This window comes from Rattus norvegicus, chromosome 13 (assembly GCF_036323735.1).
Source record: "Rattus norvegicus strain BN/NHsdMcwi chromosome 13, GRCr8, whole genome shotgun sequence".
Taxonomy (NCBI): Eukaryota; Metazoa; Chordata; class Mammalia; order Rodentia; family Muridae; genus Rattus; species Rattus norvegicus.
Window position 1 is genome coordinate 43,456,974 of NC_086031.1, and position 24,995 is coordinate 43,481,968.

Here is a 24,995-nt window from a genome sequence, read left to right on the forward strand (position 1 = left end):
AAAATACCCAGGGAATAAGCAACTTAGGGGAGAAAGGTTTATTTTAGCTTACAATTTCAGAACAATTTCAGATTATATTCGATTATTGTGTAGAGATCACAGCAAAAACCTGAAACAAGCCACACTCCAAACAGGAAAAGAGAGGAAAGAATCCTAATGCTTAATGCTTGTCTGATGTCTCTACTCTAGTTCAGTTCAGTCTTGGGACCCAAACTAAGGATTTGTGGCACCCATATTCAGGAAAGGTCTTTCCACATCCACTAATACAAAAAAGAAAACCTCTTCCACAGGTGTGTCAGCAGGGAAACCCAATCTAGAGAATACTGTATTGAGATGTTCTTCCTGATTCTCTCTAAATAGAGTTCTGTCTCTATCATTGCACAAAATAGAACTTGTGTGTGTGTGTGTGTGTGTGTGTGTGTGTGTGTGTGTGGTAAGCTATTGGTTAACACATCGAATTTCATATATTCTAAAACATATTATTTTAATTTCCCCTTCAAATCTGTCTCAAAGGTGTCACCTTCTTAGTGATGGCTGTTACCTGCTCATTCTTATGTTTGCATTTTACATTTTAATGTTCTGCTTGAGTCTTTTTTCTTATCTGCTATGTCTGACTCTCCCTGATTGTTTTCTGCCCAGTCTCTCTTCTATTTCTCAAATTCCCCCTAATGCTTGCAATTTCACTAGTTTCATAATCCCAACTCACAATTTATCTAGCTCTACTCACCAGTAAGTGATTGTGCCCTACTGATCTTATTTACTTCAAGTTCTTTACTATTTTAGAATTCCCACCTGATATTTCAGGCCCTTTACAATTTTGTCCCCAAACTGTATTCCAAATCTTACCTGCACTCATTCCTCCCTCCTCTTCATGTCCTTCAAAGCAGCCGCTCGCTTAAACACCAGTCCCTGAACACAAACATAACTAGCTGCCCGTGCCTTATTCTCTCTGATGGATGTGTCCTTCTTGACTCCTTCAAGCCCTTATGTTTCCCCAAGGCTCTTTCCAGGTACTATCTTGTGTATTTCCCTCTATTTTATCTCAGCAATGGCTTCATCCTGAGTCATTACACCCACTGCTGTTATGGATGTTTGTCCCTCCCGTCTTTGTATCTTAGTGGTGCATGACAATTTCTTTTCTTAGTTGTGAGACCCTCAAGGAATTCATCTGTACAGAAAGAAGCAAGTATATGAGACATCCTCCAAATGTGTTTTCTCTGAAGAATAAAACACTATGTAATGGGCATCGGTTATATGGTCACATGAAAGTCACTTGCTATCAGCGTATGTCCTGGTTGCCAAACATGAGCACTCAACTGTCTTTCTTTTGGTTTCAGGATTAGGCAAGTGAAGAGCTGAAAAGTCTGAAGAATGTTTCCAAGGAGTGATCTGGCCGTCACTCACTGGGTTTCGAGGAGCATGAGGAAGGTCTTTCTAGTGCTTTCTCTCCTGCTGTCCCAAGCAGCTCATTTGGAAGGCAGGAAGGACAATCAGTTCATCTGGAAAACAGGTAAGAAAGTTCTGGCTTTTCATGTATACCAAGGTCATTTAGGAGAATATTCCTTTCATATTTGCTGAGTGGTCAGAAATACTCAGAAAGGAAAACTACACATTCGTTATACAGAATACATTAAGTTTATTTTAAAGCTCTGCCTATCTATCTATCTATCTATCTATCTATCTATCTATCTATCTATCCATCCATCCATCCAAGGAAAACTACACATTCGTTATACAGAATACATTAAGTTTATTTTAAAGCTCTGCATATCTATCTATCTATCTATCTATCTATCTATCTATCTATCTATCCATCCTTCTATCTATCTATCTATCTATCTATCTATCTATCTATCTATCTATCTATCATCTATCTATCTTGTGTGTGTGTGTGTGTGTGTGTGTGTGTGTGTGTGTGTGTGTGTGTGTGTGCAGACCTGCAGAGGCCATAAGAGGGTACCAAATGCCCTGGAGCTGGAGCTCCTGGTGATTGTGATCTGACCATGTGGGTATTCAACACTAAATGGAGTTCCTCAACAAGAGCGGCAAGCATTGCACCCGCTTCACTCTCTCCCCATGCCTTATATTTTCACTCCTGCTTAATTGCCATCTATGCCAATGATACTTGCCATGATTTAGAATTTCTGTGTTGTTGTCAACTACAATTAACATTTTCACAGTTATGCCTATGCCTTTGACAACCATTTCACAACTGAGAAGTAAAATGTGATGTCAAAGTGGAGCTGATTCCTGAAGCTGAAAAGCTTTGAGTTAGTTTTTTTATACGTCTTTCTTTCGGGGTTCAACCCCATTGTCTATTTGATGTTAAATATCTTCCAGCACAGATTATTTACATGTGGGCTTGGGAGCAGGAAGAATTACCTAACTCTGGCGGGAGAGAAAATGAAGTTGTTCAAAGCTCTTTCCGCTCTGTCAGAGGACCCAGGTTCAGTCCCTCATCCATTTCACATGGCTTAACACCACCTGCAACTCCAGCTTCAAGGTATTCAACACACCTTTTGACCTCCAAAGGTGCGTGCACGCGCGTGCGCACGCACACACACACACATATGCACACAAATTTTTTAAATCTTAAAAACAATTATTTGAACAACTTTGCCTCTGGGTGGTAACTAAAGTCTCCTTACTGTATTTAGAGATGCTTAGTTTTCTTGTGTACAGTTACTTGCGCATTATGTGAAAGAATTGATTTCAGGTTTTAAAGCCTGTTTATGATTTTATTCTCTAACTATATCCTTAATTTGCCTGTATAAAAGATTTGTTCATTTTAATTTCTAACCCTAATAATTTATTAGCTTAAGTTATGAGCCCTAAACATAGGCTTGTTACTCTCATATGACTCTTTGTACCTCTAATGCTTTCTTTGTTATGGATTTTAATTTTCCTAAGGTTTCACAATCAGATCATTTACCATATTTATTGCTGTTTAAAGAGTCCATTCGTGCAAGTGTAGATAACTTATACACTTAATATCTTGCAAGGGGAACATGGTGGTGTAGAAGATCTATGGTCCTCAGAGAGTTTTCATTTTGGTCCCATCGTCTGTAAATTAAATAGACTGTGAACATATTGTCACCATGGAAATATGTATAAAAGTGATATTCATAATACATAAATGACTTTGCAAAAATGAAAGTAAATTATGTTTTAAAGAATATTAAGTAAAAAAAAAACAGTGCCACTAGAGATACAGTCTGGAGAAGACTTAATTTCATTAAAACCTCTATAAATTCATTTAATTGTGAATTCCAATGCTACATTAGTGATTTATGTTTCCCCCACACATCAAGCTTTAGAGATACTTTTCAAGGCACTATCGCATTTCAATAAAGGCGACTGTATTGTTTTAAGCACAGAAGTTGGATATTTTGTGTGTGTGTGTGTGTGTGTGTGTGTGTGTGTGTGTGTGTGTGTGTGCATTGGGTCGGGGGTATATTGTGGACATAGAGATCAGCTTATTTTATGATTGGCCTGGAACTCACCAGTTGGGTTAGGGTGGATTAGCTAGCACAGGAGTGCTCTGCCTCTGCCTCCCAGTGTTAGAACTTGAAATGTTTGCTACCTTGCCTGCTCTTTCTTTACCTTGCTCCTGGGGAATCAAACTCAGCCATCACAAGCACTTTACAAAATGAGCTATCTGTCCAGCCCACAAAAGATAAGTATTTCATCAATTCAAACTTTATCTAGCCACCTAATGTCTGATGTTCTCCGAGAAAGGCAATTAAAATGGAGAGCAGCAAATCTGCAGCATTAATGAGATGTGTTAGGAAAATGAGCTTATTTAGAGGAAAATTTATGTATGTGTTTTTGAAAAAATAAGCAATCGAGTTTCTGGAGAGGGAAATCTTTCCAGAAGACATAGGCATTGTTTGAAATAAACATCACCGTGGACGTTTTCATTTTCTCCAGTGTCTACTGCTCCTCTTTCCCTAAACTATAGTATTTGTACATGACCATGAACTTCAAACGCTGAAAAATATCAAAAGTGAATAATCAAAAAGCAAAATGCTAGACCAGGTAAACTACGTCTCATCTCTTTTGTACCTTTCAGAAAATGTCCTTACTTATATAAATATGTATGGTTTTCAGGTACAACTGAAGATTATCCTTCATCATACCAGTGTTGTGATAAACAGTACATAGTAGTATTATATAGAATAGTGCATATTCTTCATGTTCTCATTCAGTGATTTATTTCTTAATTGCTTTGACATCACAGTGACTTCAATTTTTGCTATTGCATATGATGTTGATGTATTGTTCTAAAAGTAAGAAATGATTTGGCTTGAGAAGTTATCATATCCCCTGTAACAATTTGAGGTCATTCTATTTGAAATTGCCTTTGACATCTTCATTTCTGCTACACACACACACACACACACACACACACACACACACAAACACACACACACTCACACACACACATACGAGTTCTTTATATTTCATATGAAAAACTTTTGTCATGACAATAAATTGCTTGTGCATAGTATGTTATCAGATCTATGAGCACAGATAAATACACATCCAATGTTATCGGGAATTCGAATAAATTTTCTGGAGAGTCAGATAAATATACTTTATCCTAGAAACTTGGAAACCACCTTTCTGGTTTAGATTGGATACCCATCCACTTAAACTCCTTGCTAATCTTCACCATTTTCTTTCTAAATTCAAAGGTTAGATGTCAGTTATCCTCATCTAAATTAGAGGCGTTTCTAGCCAAGTCCTGGCTTTGGAAACACAGTGGACTGATGATACTTGGAGGTTATGCTTTATTGCCAAAGAGTGCTCTTGTAGGAATGATGGGCACATCACAGGTCACTACGTCACTGATCGGTCAAAGCTTTCCAACACCTGTCCTCACCATGAGGACATCTGCTCTATTTTAGTCTCAGGCAGCCCCAAATCCATGCCTGGGAAAGAAGGGTCACTCCAGCTTGAGTATCAAGTAAAAACTCCATGCTTATTGTTTTAAGTTTAAGCCTGTAGTGATTTGTAAATACTTATTTTGTTAAAGAGCAGCCAGACCACTGCCTCTAAAACCATAAGAACTCCTTACTTCAAAAGTTCCTGGTAGTGGTCCTGGGACTTGTGTTCATTCTGTTGACATTTGCTGAGTCCTGTGTTCTAGGCAGTACAAAGACAGATGACAAATAAAATACGAGAACATAGTTCCCAGGGACTAAGCATTATCAACAGAAAATATATGATATAGAAAGAAATGATATAAGCCAGAGCAGGACCATGGATATAAATATACTAAGCTTGAATAGACTGTGGATGAAACACTTCACTGAGGATGTGATTCTTTAAAAGAACTGGGGGAACAGGAAGTATGAGCCTTGGGGATGAGAGGAAGCAGGTATAGAGGGCAAGCATGGGTTATTGAGGAAGGAATACAGGGTGGTGTTACCTAAGGAATCGGGAGGAATTGGACATATTAGACTCCACCTTTTAATTCTAGTACTCAGGAGACAAAGACAAGTGGAACCCTATGAGTTCAAGGGCAGACTGGTCTACATACAAATCCTTAGGCTAGTCAATGCTACATAGACTCAAAGAAACAAAACAAAAACAGGACCAAGAGGAGGCAAGCATACTGGAGCAGAACACATGGGGGGAGTGACAAGAACTCAGGAAAAGAAGGTAGCAGGATCATGTTAGCCATGATATCATCTGTTAGAGCTGTGACACTGGATGAAGGAGAAAGATCCTGGAGTTCATAGGACAGTGACAAAAGATGAAATTCTTTCTAGTAAGGTTTGAGTGGAATCATTGCAGGAATCCTTGAAAGGCAGGTAGAGGAAGCTGGTTAGGTGGTACCGAGGACAAAGAGTAAGTACAGTGGTCTCTACCAACTCCATGAAGTGAAGCATGGTGTGATGAGGTTGAATTAAAGATCTATATAACAGCAGACTTAAAAGACGTTGGGGGGCAGATGTGTTTGGGAAGATATAGTTAAGAATGGGCTAATTTATTAAAGGGAAGATTCATCAGGTACGATTTGATGATGTCTTGACATACTCCTGCTTGCTGCAAATGGAGTGAGCCTGTGTTGAGCCATACAGCTAAATGTTCTAAAATGATCAAGGTAGCATGCAGCCCAGAACAAAATATCGGACTTCAATTAGACTTTTAGGCCCAGGTTGAAAAACCATTGGAGTGGTGTCTTAATTTTCTCCCCCCCCCTTTTTAAAAAATCGGCTATCATTTTATGTATTTACCTTTCAAATGTTACCCCCTGTCCCAGTTTCCCATTGATATAACCCCTATCCCATCCCCCCTACTCCTTCTTCTATGAGGGTGTTTTCCTGCCTATCCACCCACCCTTTCCCACCTCCCCGTCCTGACATTCCCCTACACTGGGGGGGGGGGGTGGAGCCTGGCAGGTTTCTCCTCCCATTGGTGCCCAACAAGGCCGTCCTCTGGTACATATGCAGCTGGAACCATGGGTGTGTCCCTGTGTACTCTTTGGATGGTGGTTTAGTCCCTGGGAGCTCTAATTGATTGGTATTGTTGTTCTTATGGGGTTGCAAACCTCTTCAGCTCCTTCAATCTTTTCTCTAACTCCTCCAATGGAGACTCCATTCTCAGTTCAATGGTTGGCTGCGAGAATCCCCCTCTGTATTTGTCACACTCTAGGAGAGCCTCTCAGGAGACAGCTATATCAGGCTCCTGTCAGCATGCACTTCTTAGCATCCCCAATAGTGACTGGGTTTGGTAGATGTATGTATACGGGCTGGATTCCCAGCGGGGCAGGCTCTGCATGGCCATTCCTTCAGTTTCGGCCCCAAACTTTGTCTCTGTATTTCCTCTTATGAATATTTTTGTTCCCCCTTCTAAGAAGGACGGAAGCATCTGCACTTTGGTCGTCTTTCTTCTTGAGTTTCATGTGGTTTGTGGATTGCATCTTGGGTAATCCAAGTTTTTGGACTAATATCCACTTATCAGTGAGTGCATACCATGTGCGTTTTTTTTGGGGGGGGTTTGTGATTAGATTACCTCATTCAGGATGATATTTTCTAGTTCCATTCATTTGCCTATGTATTTCATGAAGTCATTGTTTTTGATAGCTGAGCAGTACTCCATTGTATAGATGTATAGAGGATCCATTCCTCTGTTGAGGGACATTAGGGTTCTTTCCAGCTTCTGGCTATTATAACTAAGGCTTCTATGAACATAGTGGAGCACGTGTCCTTGTTACATGTTGGAGCATCTAGTTGGGCATATGCCCAGGAGAGGTATAGCTGGGTCCTCAGGTAGTTCTATGTCCAATTTTCTGAGGAACCTCCAGACTGATTTCCAGAGTGTTTGTACCAGTTTGCAATCCCACCAACGATGGAGGAGTGTTCCTCTTTCTCCACATCCTCACCAGCATCTGTCACCTGAGTTTTTGATCTTAGTCATTCTGACTGGTGTGAGGTAGAATCTCATGGTTGTTTTGATTTACATTTCCCTGATGACTAAGGATGTTGAACATTTCTTTAGGTGCTTCTCAGCCATTCGGTATTCCTCAATTGAAAATTCTTTGTTTAGCTCTGTGCCACCATTTTAACAGGGTTATTTGCCTTTCTGGAGTCTACCTTGTTGAGTTCTTTGTATATAATGGTTATTAGCCCTCTGTCAGACGTAGGGTTGCTAGAGATCTTTTCCAAATATGTTGGTTGCCATTTTGTCTTAATGATAGTGTCCTTTGCCTTACAGAAGTTTTACAGTTTTATGAGGTTCCATTTGTCAGTTCTTGATCTTAGAGCATAAGCCTTTGGTGTTCTGTTCAGGAAATTTTCCCCCTGTGCCCATGTATTTGAGCCTCTTTCCCACTTTTTCTTCTGTTCGTTTGAGTGTATCTGGTTTGATGTGGAGGTCCTTTTGATCCACTTGGACTTGAGTTTTGTACAGGGTGATAAGAATGGATCGATTTGGGTTCTTCTACATGCTGACCATCAGTTGAACTAGCACCGTATTTTAAAAATGCTATCATTTTTCAACTTAATTTTCTGTTGCCATACTATAAGACAAGAAAAAGAAAGAAAAAGAAAGGGGGAAAGAAAGAAAAGAAAAAGAAAGAGACTGAGAGAGAGAGAGAGACAGACAGACACACACACACACACAGAGAGAGAGAGAGAGAGAGAGAGAGAGAGAGAGAGAGAGAGAGAGAGAGCAAGAAAAGACAAGACCAATGAAACTTATAAAAGCAAGCATGTAATCGGAGGCTTATGGTTCTGGAGGGTTGGAGTTCATTACCCTCATAGCAGGGAGAATGAAAGTAGGCAGGCATGCATGGTGCTAGAGCAGTAACTGAGAGCTTCTGTTAGGTAGTCCCGAAGTATAAGGCACACACAGAGAAAACTAACTGGGAATGACATTGGAATGAATCAAAACATCAAGGCTCACCTCTAGTGATACACGTTCCTCAGTGAAGCCACACCTCTATCCTTCCCAAATAGTTTCACCAACTGGGGACCAAGTATTCAAATTCATTGGCCTATAAGATCAAATTCCCATTACAGCAACACAGGTGGGAAGGAGAGACACAAGAGAGATACTGACTGAAGATGAGTGAAAATAGCTCAATGTCAACCTACCACTTTACTACTTACCACTAAGCCTGATGACTTTTCAATCCATAGAACCCATTTGATGGACAGAAATAACTAGTGAACGTTGTCCTCTGTTCTCCACATGTGAGTTGTGTCCTCTCTCTCTCTCTGTGTCTCTGTCTCTGTCTCTGTGTCTGTCTGTCTGTCTGTCTGTCTCTCTCTCTCACACACACACACACAAGATAAATAGATATAAATAGATAAATAGATAGATAGATGGAAAGATGGATGGATGGATGAAGGGATGAATGGATAGAATGAGTTAAAAGATTAAGTAATTTTTGCTGTGCTGTAGAGGAAGCAGAGGGTGTGTTGTGAGGTCCTTGGCATTGACCACACTCATGCTTTGACCTCGGATGAAACTGATATGCATGTGTTCATCACAAAGTTGAACATACAGAATCTGAACACCAGAGAGAGATGCTGGATAAGCACCAGCAATGAGGTTGGAATTAAATGCAGCTTTAGAAATGCAGATCTGCCCTCAGAATTTGTGATCCTGTATATGTAGAGAATAACATTTTGATTACATCCTTCGGGAGCCAAATGACATTAAAAAAAAATCACTGTGCTAAAATGCACATAACATAAACTTTACCATTTTAGCAGCTTTAAAGGTGTAAAATTCAGTGAGATTTAGCTCACTCACAGAGAACTGGAGCTCCCACTGATACCTTGTTCCAGGACGTTTTCACTAGCCAAACCCACATTTTATAAGTGAGCTCATAAAAAAGACAGGAAAACAATTTTTTTGATAATAAATTTTGAACCAAATAAAGTTCTATAGTTATTTCTTCATGATAATATTTTAAAAATTGTGCATTTTTGTCAACATATAACAACTTATAGGTAGCATATATTGCTCTTAGAGTAACATAAATTGCACTTAGAGGGAGGCACCCAAAACTTCTGAGTGTCTAAAAAGTAAGGTTATTTCATCTTTCTTGAGCCTCAATTAAAAATGAGGGCATCAACATTTTGTGGAATCATTTTGAAAAGAAAGATATAAAATTGAAATATATAATGAAAAGACCCAGGGCTCCAACTGTATACGTAGCAGAGAGTAGCCTTGTTGGGTCACCAATGGAATGGAAAGCCCTTGGTCCTGCCAAAGTTGGAGCAGTGGCAGCAGAATGGGGGGGCAGTAAGGGGGATGTATAGGGGGAATACCCGTATGGGGGAGGGGGAGGGGAGTGAATAGAGACTTATGGACAGGAAATTGGGAATGGGAATAACATTTGAAATGTAAATAAAGAAATATATCTAATAAAAATTCTTTTTCAAAAAGAAAAGTAACCATTTAATAATGTTAGCTACTGTGTCTGTCTCTGTCTTTCTGTATCTCCATGTCTCTGTCTCTGTCTCTCTGTCTCCCTCTCTCTTAAAGAACTTTTAATTATGTGTAAATATCTATGTAGTGCTATGTGTCCTTGAGTGCAGGTGCCTGTGGTGGCCAGAAGAGGGTCTCAGAAGCCTTGGCTGTGGGGTATGGGTGGGTTATAAGCCACCTGACATGAGTGTTGGTAACTGCACTGGGATCTTCTGCAAGAACAGTGTGTACCCTTAACCACTGAGACATCTCTCCTGCCCCGTTTCCTCTTATTATTCTGTGCTAGTACAATGCTTGACACAGCCATGTGTCTGTGTTTTGAAGTTGTTGTGTAATTTACTTCTTTAGTCATACAAAATTAGAATTGTTTGATGGTTACAGGTATTTTATTGAGAAGTGTTTTACTGATTTGAAGTATAAAGTTGCCTCTACGTTAGTCTCTCAGAAAACTTTAATTTCAATAGCTCTCACATGATAAATGGGAGAATAATGACCTCCATTCCATGAGCAAAGTAAATAAAATAGAATCGGAATAAAAACACATTATGTCAATGATATTGCAAAAGCATAAAGGATCTTATCTATGTCAACCACATCTTAAATAATACTTTCAGCAGTAAAATATAAGAAAAATTGTGTTGTATATATTACACACATACATTCTAAACTTTAAGATTCTTAAAGAAAATAAAATGTTCTTAGAAGAAAGATTTTGTTTTAATCTGTGTTAGAAATACATGAAATATTTCCTCTCGGAATTAGATTAAATTGAAATCATTTTAATTACTTCTGTGGACATTAGATCATCTAAGGGGCATGTATTTAATAGACTCTTGGTGGTATTATTTCTGTAACATAAGAAAGCCTTGGCGTATATAGCATGGATTTTACTGCGAAAAGTTATAATTATTTTTCATTAAACACCTCAAGAACTAATTTTATAATGTTCCTAAGAGGTAAGAAAAAAACTGTAGTATGTAACAAAATAAATTACTCTGCCATTTATTTCTAAATATAACTAAAATCTAGACTTCATGGCAACAGAAAATTTTGCTATTTTGAAATAGCCCAAGTAACTAGAACACACATAACTAACTATTACATAAGCCATCTTCCACCCTAAGTGAAACGAGGGACTCTTTCTTTCTCTCTCTAACTCTCTGTCTCTCTGCCTCTCTCTGTCTCTCTGTCTCTCTGTCTCTGCCTCTGTCTCTATCTCTCTCCCTGTGTGTGTGTGTGTGTGTGTGTGTGTGTGTGCGTGTGTGTATGTGTGTGTGTGTTGGGTCTGTACAAGTCTGCATGCATGCGTATTTCTCTGTCATCTCATCTCCCTGTGATTTCTGATCATGTTCTGCAAAAGTGTTTGCCTCTTATTTAAAAGAAGACAGAGATATGCATGGATTCAGGTGTCCCTGGCGCTCTCAGAATTAGGTGCTCTAGGTACCTCTCTGCCCAGAGGAAGTCTACAAAAGTAACCAGTTCACCTCAATATCTTTTTGCAATATCTTTGCAGGAAAAAGAAGTCTGATATTTACCTCCACATATCTGTTGCCTGTTTGTCTGCTTCGTTCCTTCCCCATCCCTTCCTCCTTCTGTCCCCCTCTTCCTTTCTCCTTTATCTTTTACCTCTCCCACCATTATCCCTCTTTTAAAACAGAATATGGGGTTTGGGGATTTAGCTCAGTGGTAGAGCGATTGCCTAGGAAGCGCAAGGCCCTGGGTTCGGTCCCCAGCTCCGGAAAAAAAAGAACCAAAAAAAAAAAACAAAAAAAAAAACAAACAAACAAAAAAAAAACAGAATATGGACTTTATAGCTCAGACTTTCATCAAAATCATAGCAAGCCTTCTGTTTCAGCCTACTGAGTGAGGCTTACAGGTGTATACCACTCCTCACCTCAATGTTTCTAAGTATTACTGTTAGCTTTGTTTTTTTATGCACCCAATACCCAGATACCTACCATGGAACTGGTCCTAGTTTGGTAGAGGACATTTTCTCTCATCATCCTTCTCATTTCTTCCTGCAACTCTTCTAAGTATTTTTATCAAGCTAATTTAGCCAATGACTGTTTTCTATGCATCTTCTCTCTGCTGAGCTGAGCACCGTACTGCACTTCATTCTTGTTTAGCTCTATGGGTAAATGAAAAGTTTCTTCCCTTGAGTTGCCCTCTTGCCTTATTTTCTTGGAGCCCGGTACTGTTTTCCCCTAATATTCCACTAAGTACTCAATGGGCCCCAGCACTGAGGATCAGATCTAAAGATTCCACCGGCATGCTCTCTACTTTGAATTTCTTTCCACAGTCCCACTCTGATTCTCTTGAAGTACAGGGAAGGTGTCAAATGTGAGAACCCTTTCATCCCAGCTTCTTAAAGCCATTTCTCACTCTTCTGCTTCTCTCCTTGTCTTATTTTCTACATCTGCCAAAGTTACCCTCTGGTATCACTCCAAGGGGTAGGTTGGAACTCATTTTTCAAATCCCTTTATATTGGAAAGGGTCTCTGTGCTTGTCATGTACATGAATGATGGCCTGTGAGTTGGTATATGTTTTTTTGTCAAATTGACACTAGTTGAGGTCATCTAGGAAGAAAGAACCCCAATTCAGAAAATGTCTCCATCAGATTGGCCTGTAGGCAGGTCTGCGAGACATTTTCATGGTTAATGATTGATATGCAAGGCCTCAGCCCACTGTAGGTAATGCCATCTCTGGACAGGAGATCCTTGGTTTATATATATATATATATATATATATATATATATATATATATATATATATATATATATGAATGAATGAATAGTTTGTGAGCCATGGAGAGCAGGCTTTCAAGTAACGTTCTGCCATGGTCTCTGCTTGAATTTCTTCTCTGAAGTTCTTTATTAGTAGATTTTGGTGGGGAAATGGAAGCCAAATCAACTCGTTCCTCCCCAAGTTGGCCTTAGTTTGTATTTTACAGCAGTGATAGAAAGCAAACAAGGGAACTTGGGTATAGAGGTTCTGTTCCTTGGAAATGCCCAGGATTGAAGCTACTGTCTCTTATTGCTCCCAGAGCTGGGACTGCACATGTTGATGATGTTGGGACCTCCTCTTGGCACAGCCCTACCTATTTTTGTGCCCCTCTTTCAAGCATCTTTACCTATGACTGTCTAAAGCCCTGTGATGATACACTTAGAGATATGCCTGTTTTCCTCAGTATGCTCGGCATCAACAGAGTGCGTTCCTTGCTGTACTCATGTCCTAGGTTTCTGAGATTTATTTTCGTGTGATTTTCTCCTTTCTGTTACTCTTTTGGTAATGTTATGCACAGATATCTGGCTTCTATAGCTGATGTTAAGATGTTTTGTTTGGTTGGTTTGGTTTTGGTTTTTGGGTCTTTCCCCTGTTTTCTTATCTATGTGTTTGTTTGTATTCTCATTCTACTTTCTAATTTTTCTGCTACTTCGCCTTAATTATTCTTCTTTATTTTTAAACTGGTGATTGGACCTACAGCTTTGTCAATCTCAGGCAAGTGCATTAAATGAAGCTGTAACCTCTGTATTCTGACTCCAGATCTCTGACCCTTGCTCTCCAACCCCAGCCCTTTATACCCAGAATTCTAACCCTATCACTCTTTTTATTTTTTTCCAGATTGGAGACACAGTCTCACTAAGCTGCCCAGGCCAGCCTAGTAACCTCAGTTTGCAGTCCAGGAAGGGTTCATTCTTCTGAGTCTCTGAGATTACAAGCTTGTGCTTCTTGGTGCTTTGTCTAATGTTTTAAAGTCGTAGATGTCAGTTTGGTATGAAGATCACATAGCTTGTGGTCCCTATTGACCTGCTGCTCTGCAGATATGTTTACTCAGCCAAGTTTATTTTTGTCGTATCTTTAGGGTTTCATCTTTCTCTGTTTATCTAAGCCACACCAGGGTTTTCACAGAAGTGACACAGTGATTATGATCTTGCCCCAGTTCTCTGTCGCTACATAACTTCACCTGAAGATGGTAGCTTAGATAACAACAATAATTTTTTCACATATTGAGGTCCTATTTGGTTAGTGCTCTGGATAGGTGGCAGGGACCTGAATTCTCTGGAAGCTGCCTACCCCCTGGCCTATAAAGACTTAGGGAGCTGTAATCAAGAGAGCTGGGGGTGTCCAATAGCTCTGTTTCCTGTGTGATGCCTTCACACAGAGTTTCCCAGAAAGTGAAGATTATCTCACCACCACTGCAGGCCTCCAGACAGGTTTCCACAGAGAACTAACTGCAAAGAGATGTATAGTTGTTCTACCTTAACATAAAAGCCAAGCCTACCCACTTTTACAACTTTCCATTAGTGATAAATACCTCTAAGAATCTTGTACTCCATTTCTTAATAAAAATGACAAAGTACTCCCATTGTGTACTGTATTGTGTATGTATGTGCACAGTGCACACACATGTGCACATAGGTATGCATGTGGGTGTACAAACACTTGATGGCCGGAGGTTGACCATCCTAAGGCACTGTCCACCTTTTTGTTAAGACAAGGTCTCTCACTGTCCTGGAACTTGCCAAATAGTCCAAGGTTAGCTGGCCAGTAGGATCAAGTAGGCTTCATCCCTGGGATTCAGAAATGGTCCAATATATAAAAATCCATCATTGTAATACACTATATAAAAAGAACTCAAGGAAAAAGCCAAATGATCATCTTATTAGATGCTGAAAAAGCCTTAGACAAAATAAAACACTCCTTCATGTTAAAAGCCTTGGAGAGATCAGGAATTTATGGCACATATCTAAACATAATAAAAGCAATACATAGCAAACCGACAGCCAATATCAAATTAAATAGTGAGAAACTAGAGGCAATCCTATTAAAATCCGGGACAAGACTCTCTTTTCCCTATATATTTAACATAATGATCAAATTCTAGCCAGAGCAGTTAGACAACAAAAGCAGATACAAATTAGAAAGGAAGAAGTCAAAGTATCACTATTTGTGGATGATATGATAGTAAATACAAGCTAACCCCAAAATCCTACCAGAGAACTCCTACAGCTGATAAACAATTTCAGCAAAGTGACAGGACATCAAATTAACTCCAACAAATCAGTAGCCTTCATTTATCCAAATGATAAACAGGCTGAGAAAGAAATTAAGGAAACAACACCCTGTACAATAGTCACAAATAGTATAAAATATCTAGGTGTGACTCTAACCAAGCAAGTGAAACATTTATATGGCAAGAACTTCAAATCCTTGAACAAATAAATTGAAGAAAACCTCAGAGGATGAAAAGATCTCCCATGCTCATGGATCGGCAGGATTAACTTAGTGAAAATGGCCATCTTACCCAAAGAAACCTACAGATTCAATGCATTCCACATCAGAATTTCAAAACAATTCTTCACAGACATGGAAAGAGCAATTATCCATTTCATATAGCAAAATGAAAAACCCAGGATAGTCCAAACAAGCTCAACAATAAAAGAACTTCCAGTGGAATCACCATCCCTGACCTCAAACTGTACTACAGAGAAATGATGATGAAAACAGCATGGTATTGTTACAGAAGCAGACAGGTTGATCAATGGAATAGAATCAAAGGCCCAGAAGTAAACCCACACACAAATACAGCTATGGATACCTGATCTTTGACAAAGAAGACAAAAACGTAGAGTTGAAAAAGGGAAACATCTTCAATAAATGGTGCTGGACTAACTGGCTGTTTGGAGAATGAAAATAGATTCATATTTATCATTTTGCACAAAGTTCAAGTAGGAATGGATCGAGGACCTCAACATAAAGCCAGATATACTGAATCTAATAGAAGGGACATAGGAGACAGCCTCAAACTCATTGGCATAGGGGAAAATTTCCTGAACAGAACTCCAATGTCTCAGACTCTAAGATCAACAATCCATAAATGGGACGTCATGAAACTGAAAAGCTTCTGTAAGGCTAAGGATGACATCAATAGGACAAATCAGCAACCTACAGATTGGGGAAAAAATCTTCTCTAACCATACATCTGATAGAGGGCTTAGATCCAAAATATATAAAGAATTCAAGAAGTTGACTTCCAATAAAACCAAATAATGCAATTTAAAAATAGGGTACCAAGCTAAACAGAGAATGCCCAAGAGCAGAATTTCTAATGGCCTAGAAGCTCTTAAAGATATGCTCAAAGTTCTTAGTCATTAGAAAAATGCAAATCAAAACAACCCTATGAGTCTACTTTACGCCACTCAGAATGACTAGGATCAAAAACTCAGGTGACAGCACATGCTGGCAAGGATGTGGAGAAAGAGGAAGACTCCTCCTTTGCTGGTAGGATTGCAAGCTGGTACAACCACTCTGGAAATCACTCTGTCAGTATTTCAGAAAACTAGGAATAGTTCTGCCTGAAGACCCAGCTCTACCATTCTTAGGTATATACGCAAAAGAACCTCCATCATACCACAAGGACATGTGCTACATCATGTTCATAGCAGTCTTATTTGTTATAGCCAGAAGCCGGAAACAACTACCTGTCTCTCAACCAAAGAGCGGATTCAGAAAATGCGGTTGATTTACACAATGGAATACTATTCAGCTATTAAAATGAGGATTTCATGAAGTTTGTAGGCAAATGGATGGAACTAGAAAATATTCTGAGTGAGGTATATCAGACCCAAAAGGACATGCATGGTAGATACTCATTGATTAGTGGATATTAGGCAAAAAGTACAGAATTCCTAGGATACAACCCAGAGACCATAAGAAGTGTAACAAGTAGAAGGGTTCAAATGAGGAAGTTTCAATTCTACTTGGAAGGGGGAAGGAAATAATCACAGGAGGCAGAGGGAAGGAGGGACCTAGGTGAGGGAGGGGAAAGGGGAACAAAATCAAGTATGGGGGAGGGGCAGGGGAGAAGCCCAGAGGGTCAAGAGAATGAAAGGAGATACACAACATCAGGGAGTGAGTGGGAGATGGGAGGCAGGGGAACCTTCTAGAAAGTATCAGAGAGGCTGGAAGTAAGAGACTGTAAGGACTCAGTGGGGGTAACCTTAACCAAAATGCCTAACATTGGGTAGAAGGAACACAAAAGATTCTACCCTCAGTATTTAGACAGAGCCTCAAGCAGAGGGGCAGGGTTACTAACCCACAGTCAAAATTTCTGACCCAGAATGGTTCCAGTCTAAAAGAACTGTAGAGAAACAAATGGAGAAGAGACTGAAGGAAAGATGGTCAAATGACTGGCCCAACTTGGGATCCATTTTACGGGAGGATACCAAGGCCTGACTCTATTACTGATGCTCTCATGTATTTACAGATGGGAGTATGGCATGGCTGTCCTCTGAGAGTCCCTACCAGCAGATGACTGAGAAATAAGCATATACACCCAGCCATTGAACTGATGCCAGGAACCCCTACGGTTGAATAGAGAAGTCTTAAAAAAGCTAAAGGGGAGAGCAACCCCATAGGAAGACCAGCAGTCTCAACTAACCCAGACCCCAGGGAGCTCTCAGAGACTGAGCCACCAACCAGGAACATACATAGGCCAGTCTGGGGTCCCGGCACAAATATAGCAGAGGTCAGGCTTTAGTGAGGGAAGATGCATTTAATCCTCAGGAGACTTGAGGCCCCAAGAAGGGGGAGACCTGGTGAAGGTGAGGAGTACCCTTTCAGAGGCAAGGGGAAGGAGGAATGAAATGAGGAACTGTGGGAGGGGGGACCCAGGGAGGCAAAGATTGGAATGTAAATAAATAAAATAATAAAAATTGAAAATAAATAAATAAATGCATATGGGGGCTGGAGAGATGGCTCAGTGGTTAAGAACATTGACTGCTCTTCCAGAGGTCATGAGTCCAATTCTCAGCAACCATATGGTGGCTCACAACTATCTATCTGTAATGGGATCAAATGTCCTCTTCTGGTGTGTCTAATGACAGCTACAGTGCACTCATATACATTAAATAAATAATATTAAAACCAAATATGATTGGTTCCCAAACTAAAGGTTAACTTCTGGTCTCCATATATGGGCATGAATATCCATGCATGTGCACACATGTGCACACACACACACACACACACACATACACATACACTTGAAAAAGCACACACATACACACATCTACATACATGCATATACTTGCCCATATTCAAACACTGCAAAACCACTTTTAAAAAAACCTAGTTATAGTGTTTATTGGCTTGAATATCTGGGTGTGTGTCATATTGAGCTATTGGTTTGATAACTAATGTGCAAAACTCTCCTTCCTGGTGGTCAGCTTACCAATGGAGTAATTCCTTCATGACACCCTATCTCCCTTCTTCTCCAGGGAAGAGTCATGATATTCTAGTTTCAGTTGTAATTTAGAAATGGAGGTTCACATGTTAAATAAACAAGACGCAAATTCAAAACAAGTCAGACATCAAGTGAGCCTGTAGCATGAATAAAGGCTATATACACAGCAGTACCATGTATGAACAAAGCGAGCTTATTGACGGTTTACCATTTAATAAGACTTAGCACTTAACTGGAGTTCAGATCCCCCAAACCCATGTAAAAACTGAATGGGCATGGTAGCCCTTCTGTGATTCTGACACTCAGGGGGAGAAAAAGGGTATCCTGGAGCAAGCTGAGTAGTGAGTTATTCTAGCCCTGAGGACATGCTCTGCCTTCACTGAGAGGCTTTGCTTGAAATGATAAGATAGAAGTTAATCAAGACAGATGAGGCCCCCATTCCTGCATATGTGAATGCATGCCTCGCAGACATATGCTGGCCCCCACCTATGTGCACCCAGCCCACATACATGTGAACACTTACCCTCCCATCCACACACACAGAAGACTGCCTTTTTCATTCTTGGTTATGAATATCAGTGCTATAAAGCATCAGTAAACTGGCTGGTAGTCAAAGGTCTATCTGTGGCTGACTTCCTCTAAATCCATAGCCTCTGTGGAGTTATCTGAACATCTCAACAGAGTTCTAAAAAGAATCACAGCCACAGGTGACATCTAAATAGTGCACACTAGTGCCGTTGATCAAACCTGAGACTAAGAGAAATAAGTGTAGACATTTAACATCACGCATAGACACTTCTGTATTTCAAAAGTATGCATTTTTATACATTTTTTTCCTTTCTTGGATATTTTATGTATTTACATTTCAAAAGTTATCCCCTTTCCCAGTTTCCCCTCCAGAAACTGACTCTCTCCCCCTGCTTCTATGAGGTTGCTCTCCTCCCATCTACTCCCACCTTACCACCATGACATTCCCCTACACTGGGTCATCGAGCCTTGATAGGACCAAGGGCTTCTCCTACTCCTGACAAGGCCATCCTCTGCGACATATGAAAATGGAGCCATAGGTTCATCCCTGTGCTCTCTTGGGATGGTGGTTTAGTCCCTGGAAGCTCTGGGGGGGTCTGGTTGGTTGATATTGTTGAGGTTTGCAAAACCCCTTCAGCTCCTTCAGTCCTTTCTCTTAAGTCCTCCTTTGGGGATTCTGTTCCCAGTTCAATGGTTGGCTGCAAGCAAAATATGACCATGCACTAACCAGCTCATCTTGTTTCTTCCCCTGCAATTCCCCCCACATCCCATAGATTTACTATTGAAACTAAACTTTGAATTATGTAGGTAATGTATGATATTCTTATCCCAATACAGTGGTCATATCCCCTCAAAAATACTACAATAAAATTGGTTTTGAAAATGATTGGAGTTATATAAAGGGTTTTATTCATGAGTGCATGTTCATATAAAGGTAATACCATCCATGGTGAGAACAACATGGACTCTGTTGTTGTTTGTGGATTTTTCCTTGGGGTTAATAACTTTTTAATTGAATGCAGCTGCTCAAGGATTTCTTTTGCTAAGTATTCACTACGTTAGAGGGGATTTTGGATTTAAAAGAAAAAAAATTAAAGAGGCAGGTTTGAGGTTTAATTACTTAGCTGCACATGTAAAGAATTATATTTCATTTCTGAATGCTGACCTCTGGGAATTATGGAGGAGGTGATACTGCATAGGAAGGTAGAAGAGGGCTCAGGATCCATGGAATCCACATGGAGCGCTTGCTGCTCTGTGCTATGGGGCCTTAGGTCCTGGCTCTATTCATTAGCAAGCAGACATGAATGAAAACTCTGGAAAAGGAGCTCACCCTCTGCAGCAATCTGAATTTTCTGTGCTTGAAATTAATATTGCATGCTCCTATCATACTGAATGCTTAAATAATGTTATTTTATCCCTTGTTAATGAGGGTTACCTCAGGAGACCATCTGTGTCTTCTAACTCTGATGTGCAAAGCATAATGTAGTTTTGATAAATAGGCCGCACCCAGTGTTGAGTACGGTTGCTCTACCAAGACAGATGTTATCCTCTGTGCTTTTATAGCTTGTGTTCTATAATAAGGTTTTCAAAATGACCGTCCTTATGCATATTTCTAGTGGCATTCTTCCTGTACCTGAGCTGTTTTAAATGACAGACCTCTTATAGTTCCTCTTGGCGCTTCTATTAATAAAGCTCTATTTGACTGGCTTCATAACAAGAGGCATGGGTCTATAGGATTCTACAAAGCATTAAGCAGGATGAGCAAAGTCATAAGCTTTCTTAGGATGATATCAAAAGCCTGTGGGAGGGGCTTGGGATTAGATGCCAGCTGGCTTCTGACAACCTCAGTCTTGAAGTGAGGAAAAGCCAAAGTGTAAGTGGCAGCTGTATATTTGACAAGCAGTAAAGTAGATAATTATAAGTACCTTCTCGTTTAGTTGAACTGCATAAGACTTACAGGAGCCTTAGGATGTTCCAGGCAGGAAGAGAGTTCTGGTATGGTTAGTTTATAGGTAGCTTGCTACAGCATGGAAAGCCTCAATCAAGGAACTGTAGAGATTAGGTTGGCCTGTGGATATGTCTGTGAGTTGATAGGGAGATTCAGGCTGCCTTGGGAAGCAACCACTCTCTGCACTGAAGGAATGACAGAAGACAGACAGACTAAGCAGTTCAGGCAGGCAGTATCGATGCCTTTGTTTCTGATCTTAACTTTGGATGTGATGTGACTAACAGCTTAAATTCCAGTTTCAACTTTTCCACCCTGCCCCCCAAAAGCCAAATAAACCCCTTCTTTACTTATGTTTCTTATTGTCATGGTGTTTTGTCATAACAGAACATAAAGCAGAACAGGTCCCAACTGGTTTTACAGTTGTAGGAACTGTGTATTGAATAGTTAATGATACCGCCAAAATGAGTCTGGTGCCCTTTCCCTGCTTGAATTATCATCATAAAGGTCTTGGGTGATGTTTTTTGAATCTTTGAAGGTACAACTGCATACATTGCTATTCCTCATAAAAAATACACTCTTTGCACTTCCTAGATTTAATTTAATTGGTTACTATTTTGGGTGGCTGATAAGCCAGACCCCAAACATGTTTTAGGTCAAATGGTAGCTTATACTTTATAGGATTTTATACTTTTATACTAAGAACTATAATAGCAATAAAAACACTGGCTTCTCTGAACATCTTTAATAAATTGTAATTATATAATATATAATTGATTCAGTTAAATATTCTTATTATACTGTGTTTATCAAGTTTTCGACTATTGCCACTGTTTTGATTTTGATCATTTTAATCAAACAAGGGAAATTCTGCCTGGTTATTCATAGTTTATATATGTTCCTACCACTAGCCCTATCCAACCTCTAACATGTAGCCTGCCTATAGAATTTCCCTTTCTAGATATTTCTAATAAGAGGAATCATTGAATGTGGTGTTTCATGATTAGCTATTTTCACTTCCCATAGACTTTTTGAGGTACACAACAATATAATACATGCTAATACTTTATTTTTATCTTGAGACAGGGTCTAATATAGTCTAGGCTGATTTCTACTGTGTACCTAATTGAACTTCTGACCTTGACACGGTGGGGGGAGTGCTGTTTGCACAACCACAGCTTGTTTTATGCCATGTTTTTTTAAATAAATTCATGCCTTTGTGCATGCAAGACAAGCAATCTACCAGCTGAGATACACTGTAATCCATCATTTGCCACTAATGCTGAATATTCTTTTGTTCTATGAATAGAATACTTCTTTAAAAACTATTCACCGTTAATGAACATCTGGACTGCTCCATGTTTTTGGCTACTGTAGATAAATCTGTTATTAATTCCAGGTACAAAATTTGGTGGACACAGTTTTGTTCTTCCTTTGGAGTGAGACTGTTGGGTTGCATGGCAACTACAGGCCTATGGTTTTAAAAGCTGCAAGCTGTTTTCTAACATGGTCTGTGTTCCTTCCAGTAGTGCATGAGAGGCCCGTTTTTCCTGTGTCCTCTGAATATTTAAAAACTATTCACCGTTGCTGCCTTTTTCATTGCTATCACTTCAGCAAGAGTGAAGTGTTGTCTCTTATGACTTAAACCTGGATTCCAATAGTAGGGGAGAGCATTACAGTAGCTAGCATTCGATAGCAATGATATGGTTTTGTTTCCTGGTGCAGTGTCTCTGGATATCTTTTCGCTTTTATCGTCTGGACAGCTTATCTCATCACTAACTTTCAAGAGTTCAGGATACCTTCTGAATTATCGTCCTTTATTTGTTATGATTATATTTACAGATACTTTGTACTATCGTATGGTTTGCAAGTTAAGCTTTTGCAAGTTAAGTATTATCTTTTGAAGTGTTTGTTTATGGACAACAGTCCAACTTACCTGTGTTCTTTTTTAAATTTATATGTATATATATATATATAGATATATATAGCATATACTATATATATCTATATCTATATCTATATATATATTACACTCCAGAGTTTCCCTTCCCACCCCACACAATTCCACATCCCATACCTCCTCCCTGCATCCCATGTCTCCACAAGGATGTCCCCACCCCACACCCCTGACAGACCTCTAAACTTCCTAGGGCCTTCAGTATCTTGAGGGTTAGGTACATCTTCTTTGACTGAACCCAGACCTGGGAGTCCTCTGCTGTCTATGTGTTGGGGTCCTCATATCAGCTAGTGTTTGCTGCCTGGTTCGTGATCCAGTGTCTGAGAAATCTCAGGGGTCCAGGTTAATTGAGACTGCTGATCCTCCTATGGTCTTGCCCTCCTCCTCAGCTTCCTCCAGCATTTCCCTAATTCAACCAGAGGGGTCAACATCTTCTGTTCATTGGTTGAGTGCACATATCTGCATCTGACTCTTTCAGCTGCTTGTTGGGTCTTGAAGAGCAGTCATGATAGGTCCCTTTCTGTGAATGCTCCGTAGTCTCAGTAATCGTGTCAGGTCTTGGGGCCTCCCCTTGAGCTGGATCCCACTTTGGGACTGTCGCTGGACTTTGTTTTCCTCAGAATCTTCTCCATTTACATCCCTGCATTTCTTTCAAACAGAAGAATTAAGGATCAGAATTTTGTTTGTGGGATAGCAACCCTATCTGTCACTTGATACCCTGTCTTTCTGCTGGAGGGGTTCAATAAGTTCCCTCTCCCCACTGTAGGGCATTTCATCTACGGTCCCCGCCTTTGAGTCCTGAGAGTCATTCACTTTCCAGGTCTCTGGTACATCCTAGAGGATACCCTCAACCTCCTTCTGAGGTTACCTGTTTCCATTCCTTTGATGACTCCTAGGGCTTCAGACCTTTCTCCCACCCAATACCAGATCGTGTTCTCCTCTCCCCTCACCCCCATCTCCATCCCCATCCTGTTTCCCTTCCCTGTCCCTTCCTCCCTATCCCTTGTGTTTGCTTTCTTTTCCATCCCAAGTGGGATGGAGGTATCCTCCCTTGGGCCCTTCAGCTTGTTAAACTTTTTGAGTTCTATGGACTGTATCTTGGGTATTCTGTACTTTTCTTTGGGCTAATATCCACTTATTAGTGAGAACAAATTGTACATGTCCTTTTTGGTCTCAGTTACCTCACTCAGGATGATATTTTCTAGTGCCATCCATTTGCCTTCAAAATTCAGGATGTCCTTGTTCTTAATAGCTGAGTAGTATTCCATTGTGTAAATGATCCCCATTTTCTGTATCCATTCTTCTGCCGTGGGACATCTGTGTCATTTCCAACTTCTGACTATCACAAATAAGGTGCTATGAACATAGTGAAACATGTGCCCCTGAGGCATGGTGGCACATCTTTTGGTTATATTCCCAAGAGTGGTATTTCTTGGTCTTTAGATAGATCTATTTCTGATTTTCTGAGGAACCTTCAAATTGGTTGTACTGGTTTCCAATCCCACCAGCAATGGAGGAGTGTTCCTTTTTCTTCACATCCTTGCCAACGTGTGGTGTCACCTGAGGTTCTGATCTTAGCCATTCTGACTGGTGTGAGGTGGAATTTCAGGGTCATTTTTATCTGCACTTCTCTGATCACTAAGGACTTCGAACATTTCTTTAGGTGCCTCTCAGCCATTCCAGATTCCTCTGTTGTGAATTCTTGGTTTATTTCTATACACCATTTTTTGATTAGGTTGTTTGTTTTTTTTAGCTTCTTGAGTTCCTTATATATTTTGGATATTAGTCCTCTATCGGATGTGGGGATAGTGAAGATATTTTCCCAACTTGCAGGATGCCAATTTGTCTTATTTACTATGCCCTTTGCCTTATAGAAGTTTTCCAGTTTCATGAGGTTGCATTTATCAATTCTTGATCTTTGAGTATGAGCCATTGGAATTCTGTTTAGGAAATTTCCCTCTGTGTCAAAGAGTTCAAGGCTCTTTCCCACTTTCTCTTTTATTAGATTTAGTGAATCTAGTTTTATGTTGAGGTCCTTGATCCATGTGGGCTTGAACGTTGTTCATGGTGACAAATATGGGTCTATATTCATTTTTCTACATACAGACAGCCAGTTAGACCAGCATCATTTATTGAAAATGCTTTCTGTTTTTCATTGTATATTTTTGGCTTCTTTGTCAAAGATCAAGTGTGCATAAGTGTGTGGTTTTATTTCTGGGTCTTCAACTCTATTCCACTGATCAACCTGTCTGTCTCTGTACCAATACCATGCATTTTTTTATCACTATTACTCTGTAGTAGAGCTTGAGGTCAGGGATAGTGATTCCCTCAGATGTTCTTTTATTGTTAAGAATTGTTTTTGCTATTCT

The 24,995-nt window shown here is 39.9% G+C and overlaps 1 protein-coding gene across 2 annotated transcripts in view; it reads left to right on the forward strand.

Moving 5' to 3' along the window:
• The window catches only part of Thsd7b (thrombospondin type 1 domain containing 7B), an 898,652-nt gene that overhangs the window by 136,079 nt on the left and 737,578 nt on the right, over positions 1-24,995 (forward strand). Inside the window, exon 2 of one of the 2 annotated variants that reach the window (XM_039090425.1) lies at positions 1,338-1,510. In XM_039090425.1, coding sequence (XP_038946353.1) covers positions 1,372-1,510 — 139 coding nt within the window. In that variant the 5' untranslated portion in view covers positions 1,338-1,371. Of the gene's footprint in view, positions 1-1,337; positions 1,511-24,995 lie in introns of those variants that run through there. The other variant, NM_001191669.1, reaches the window with a different exon arrangement.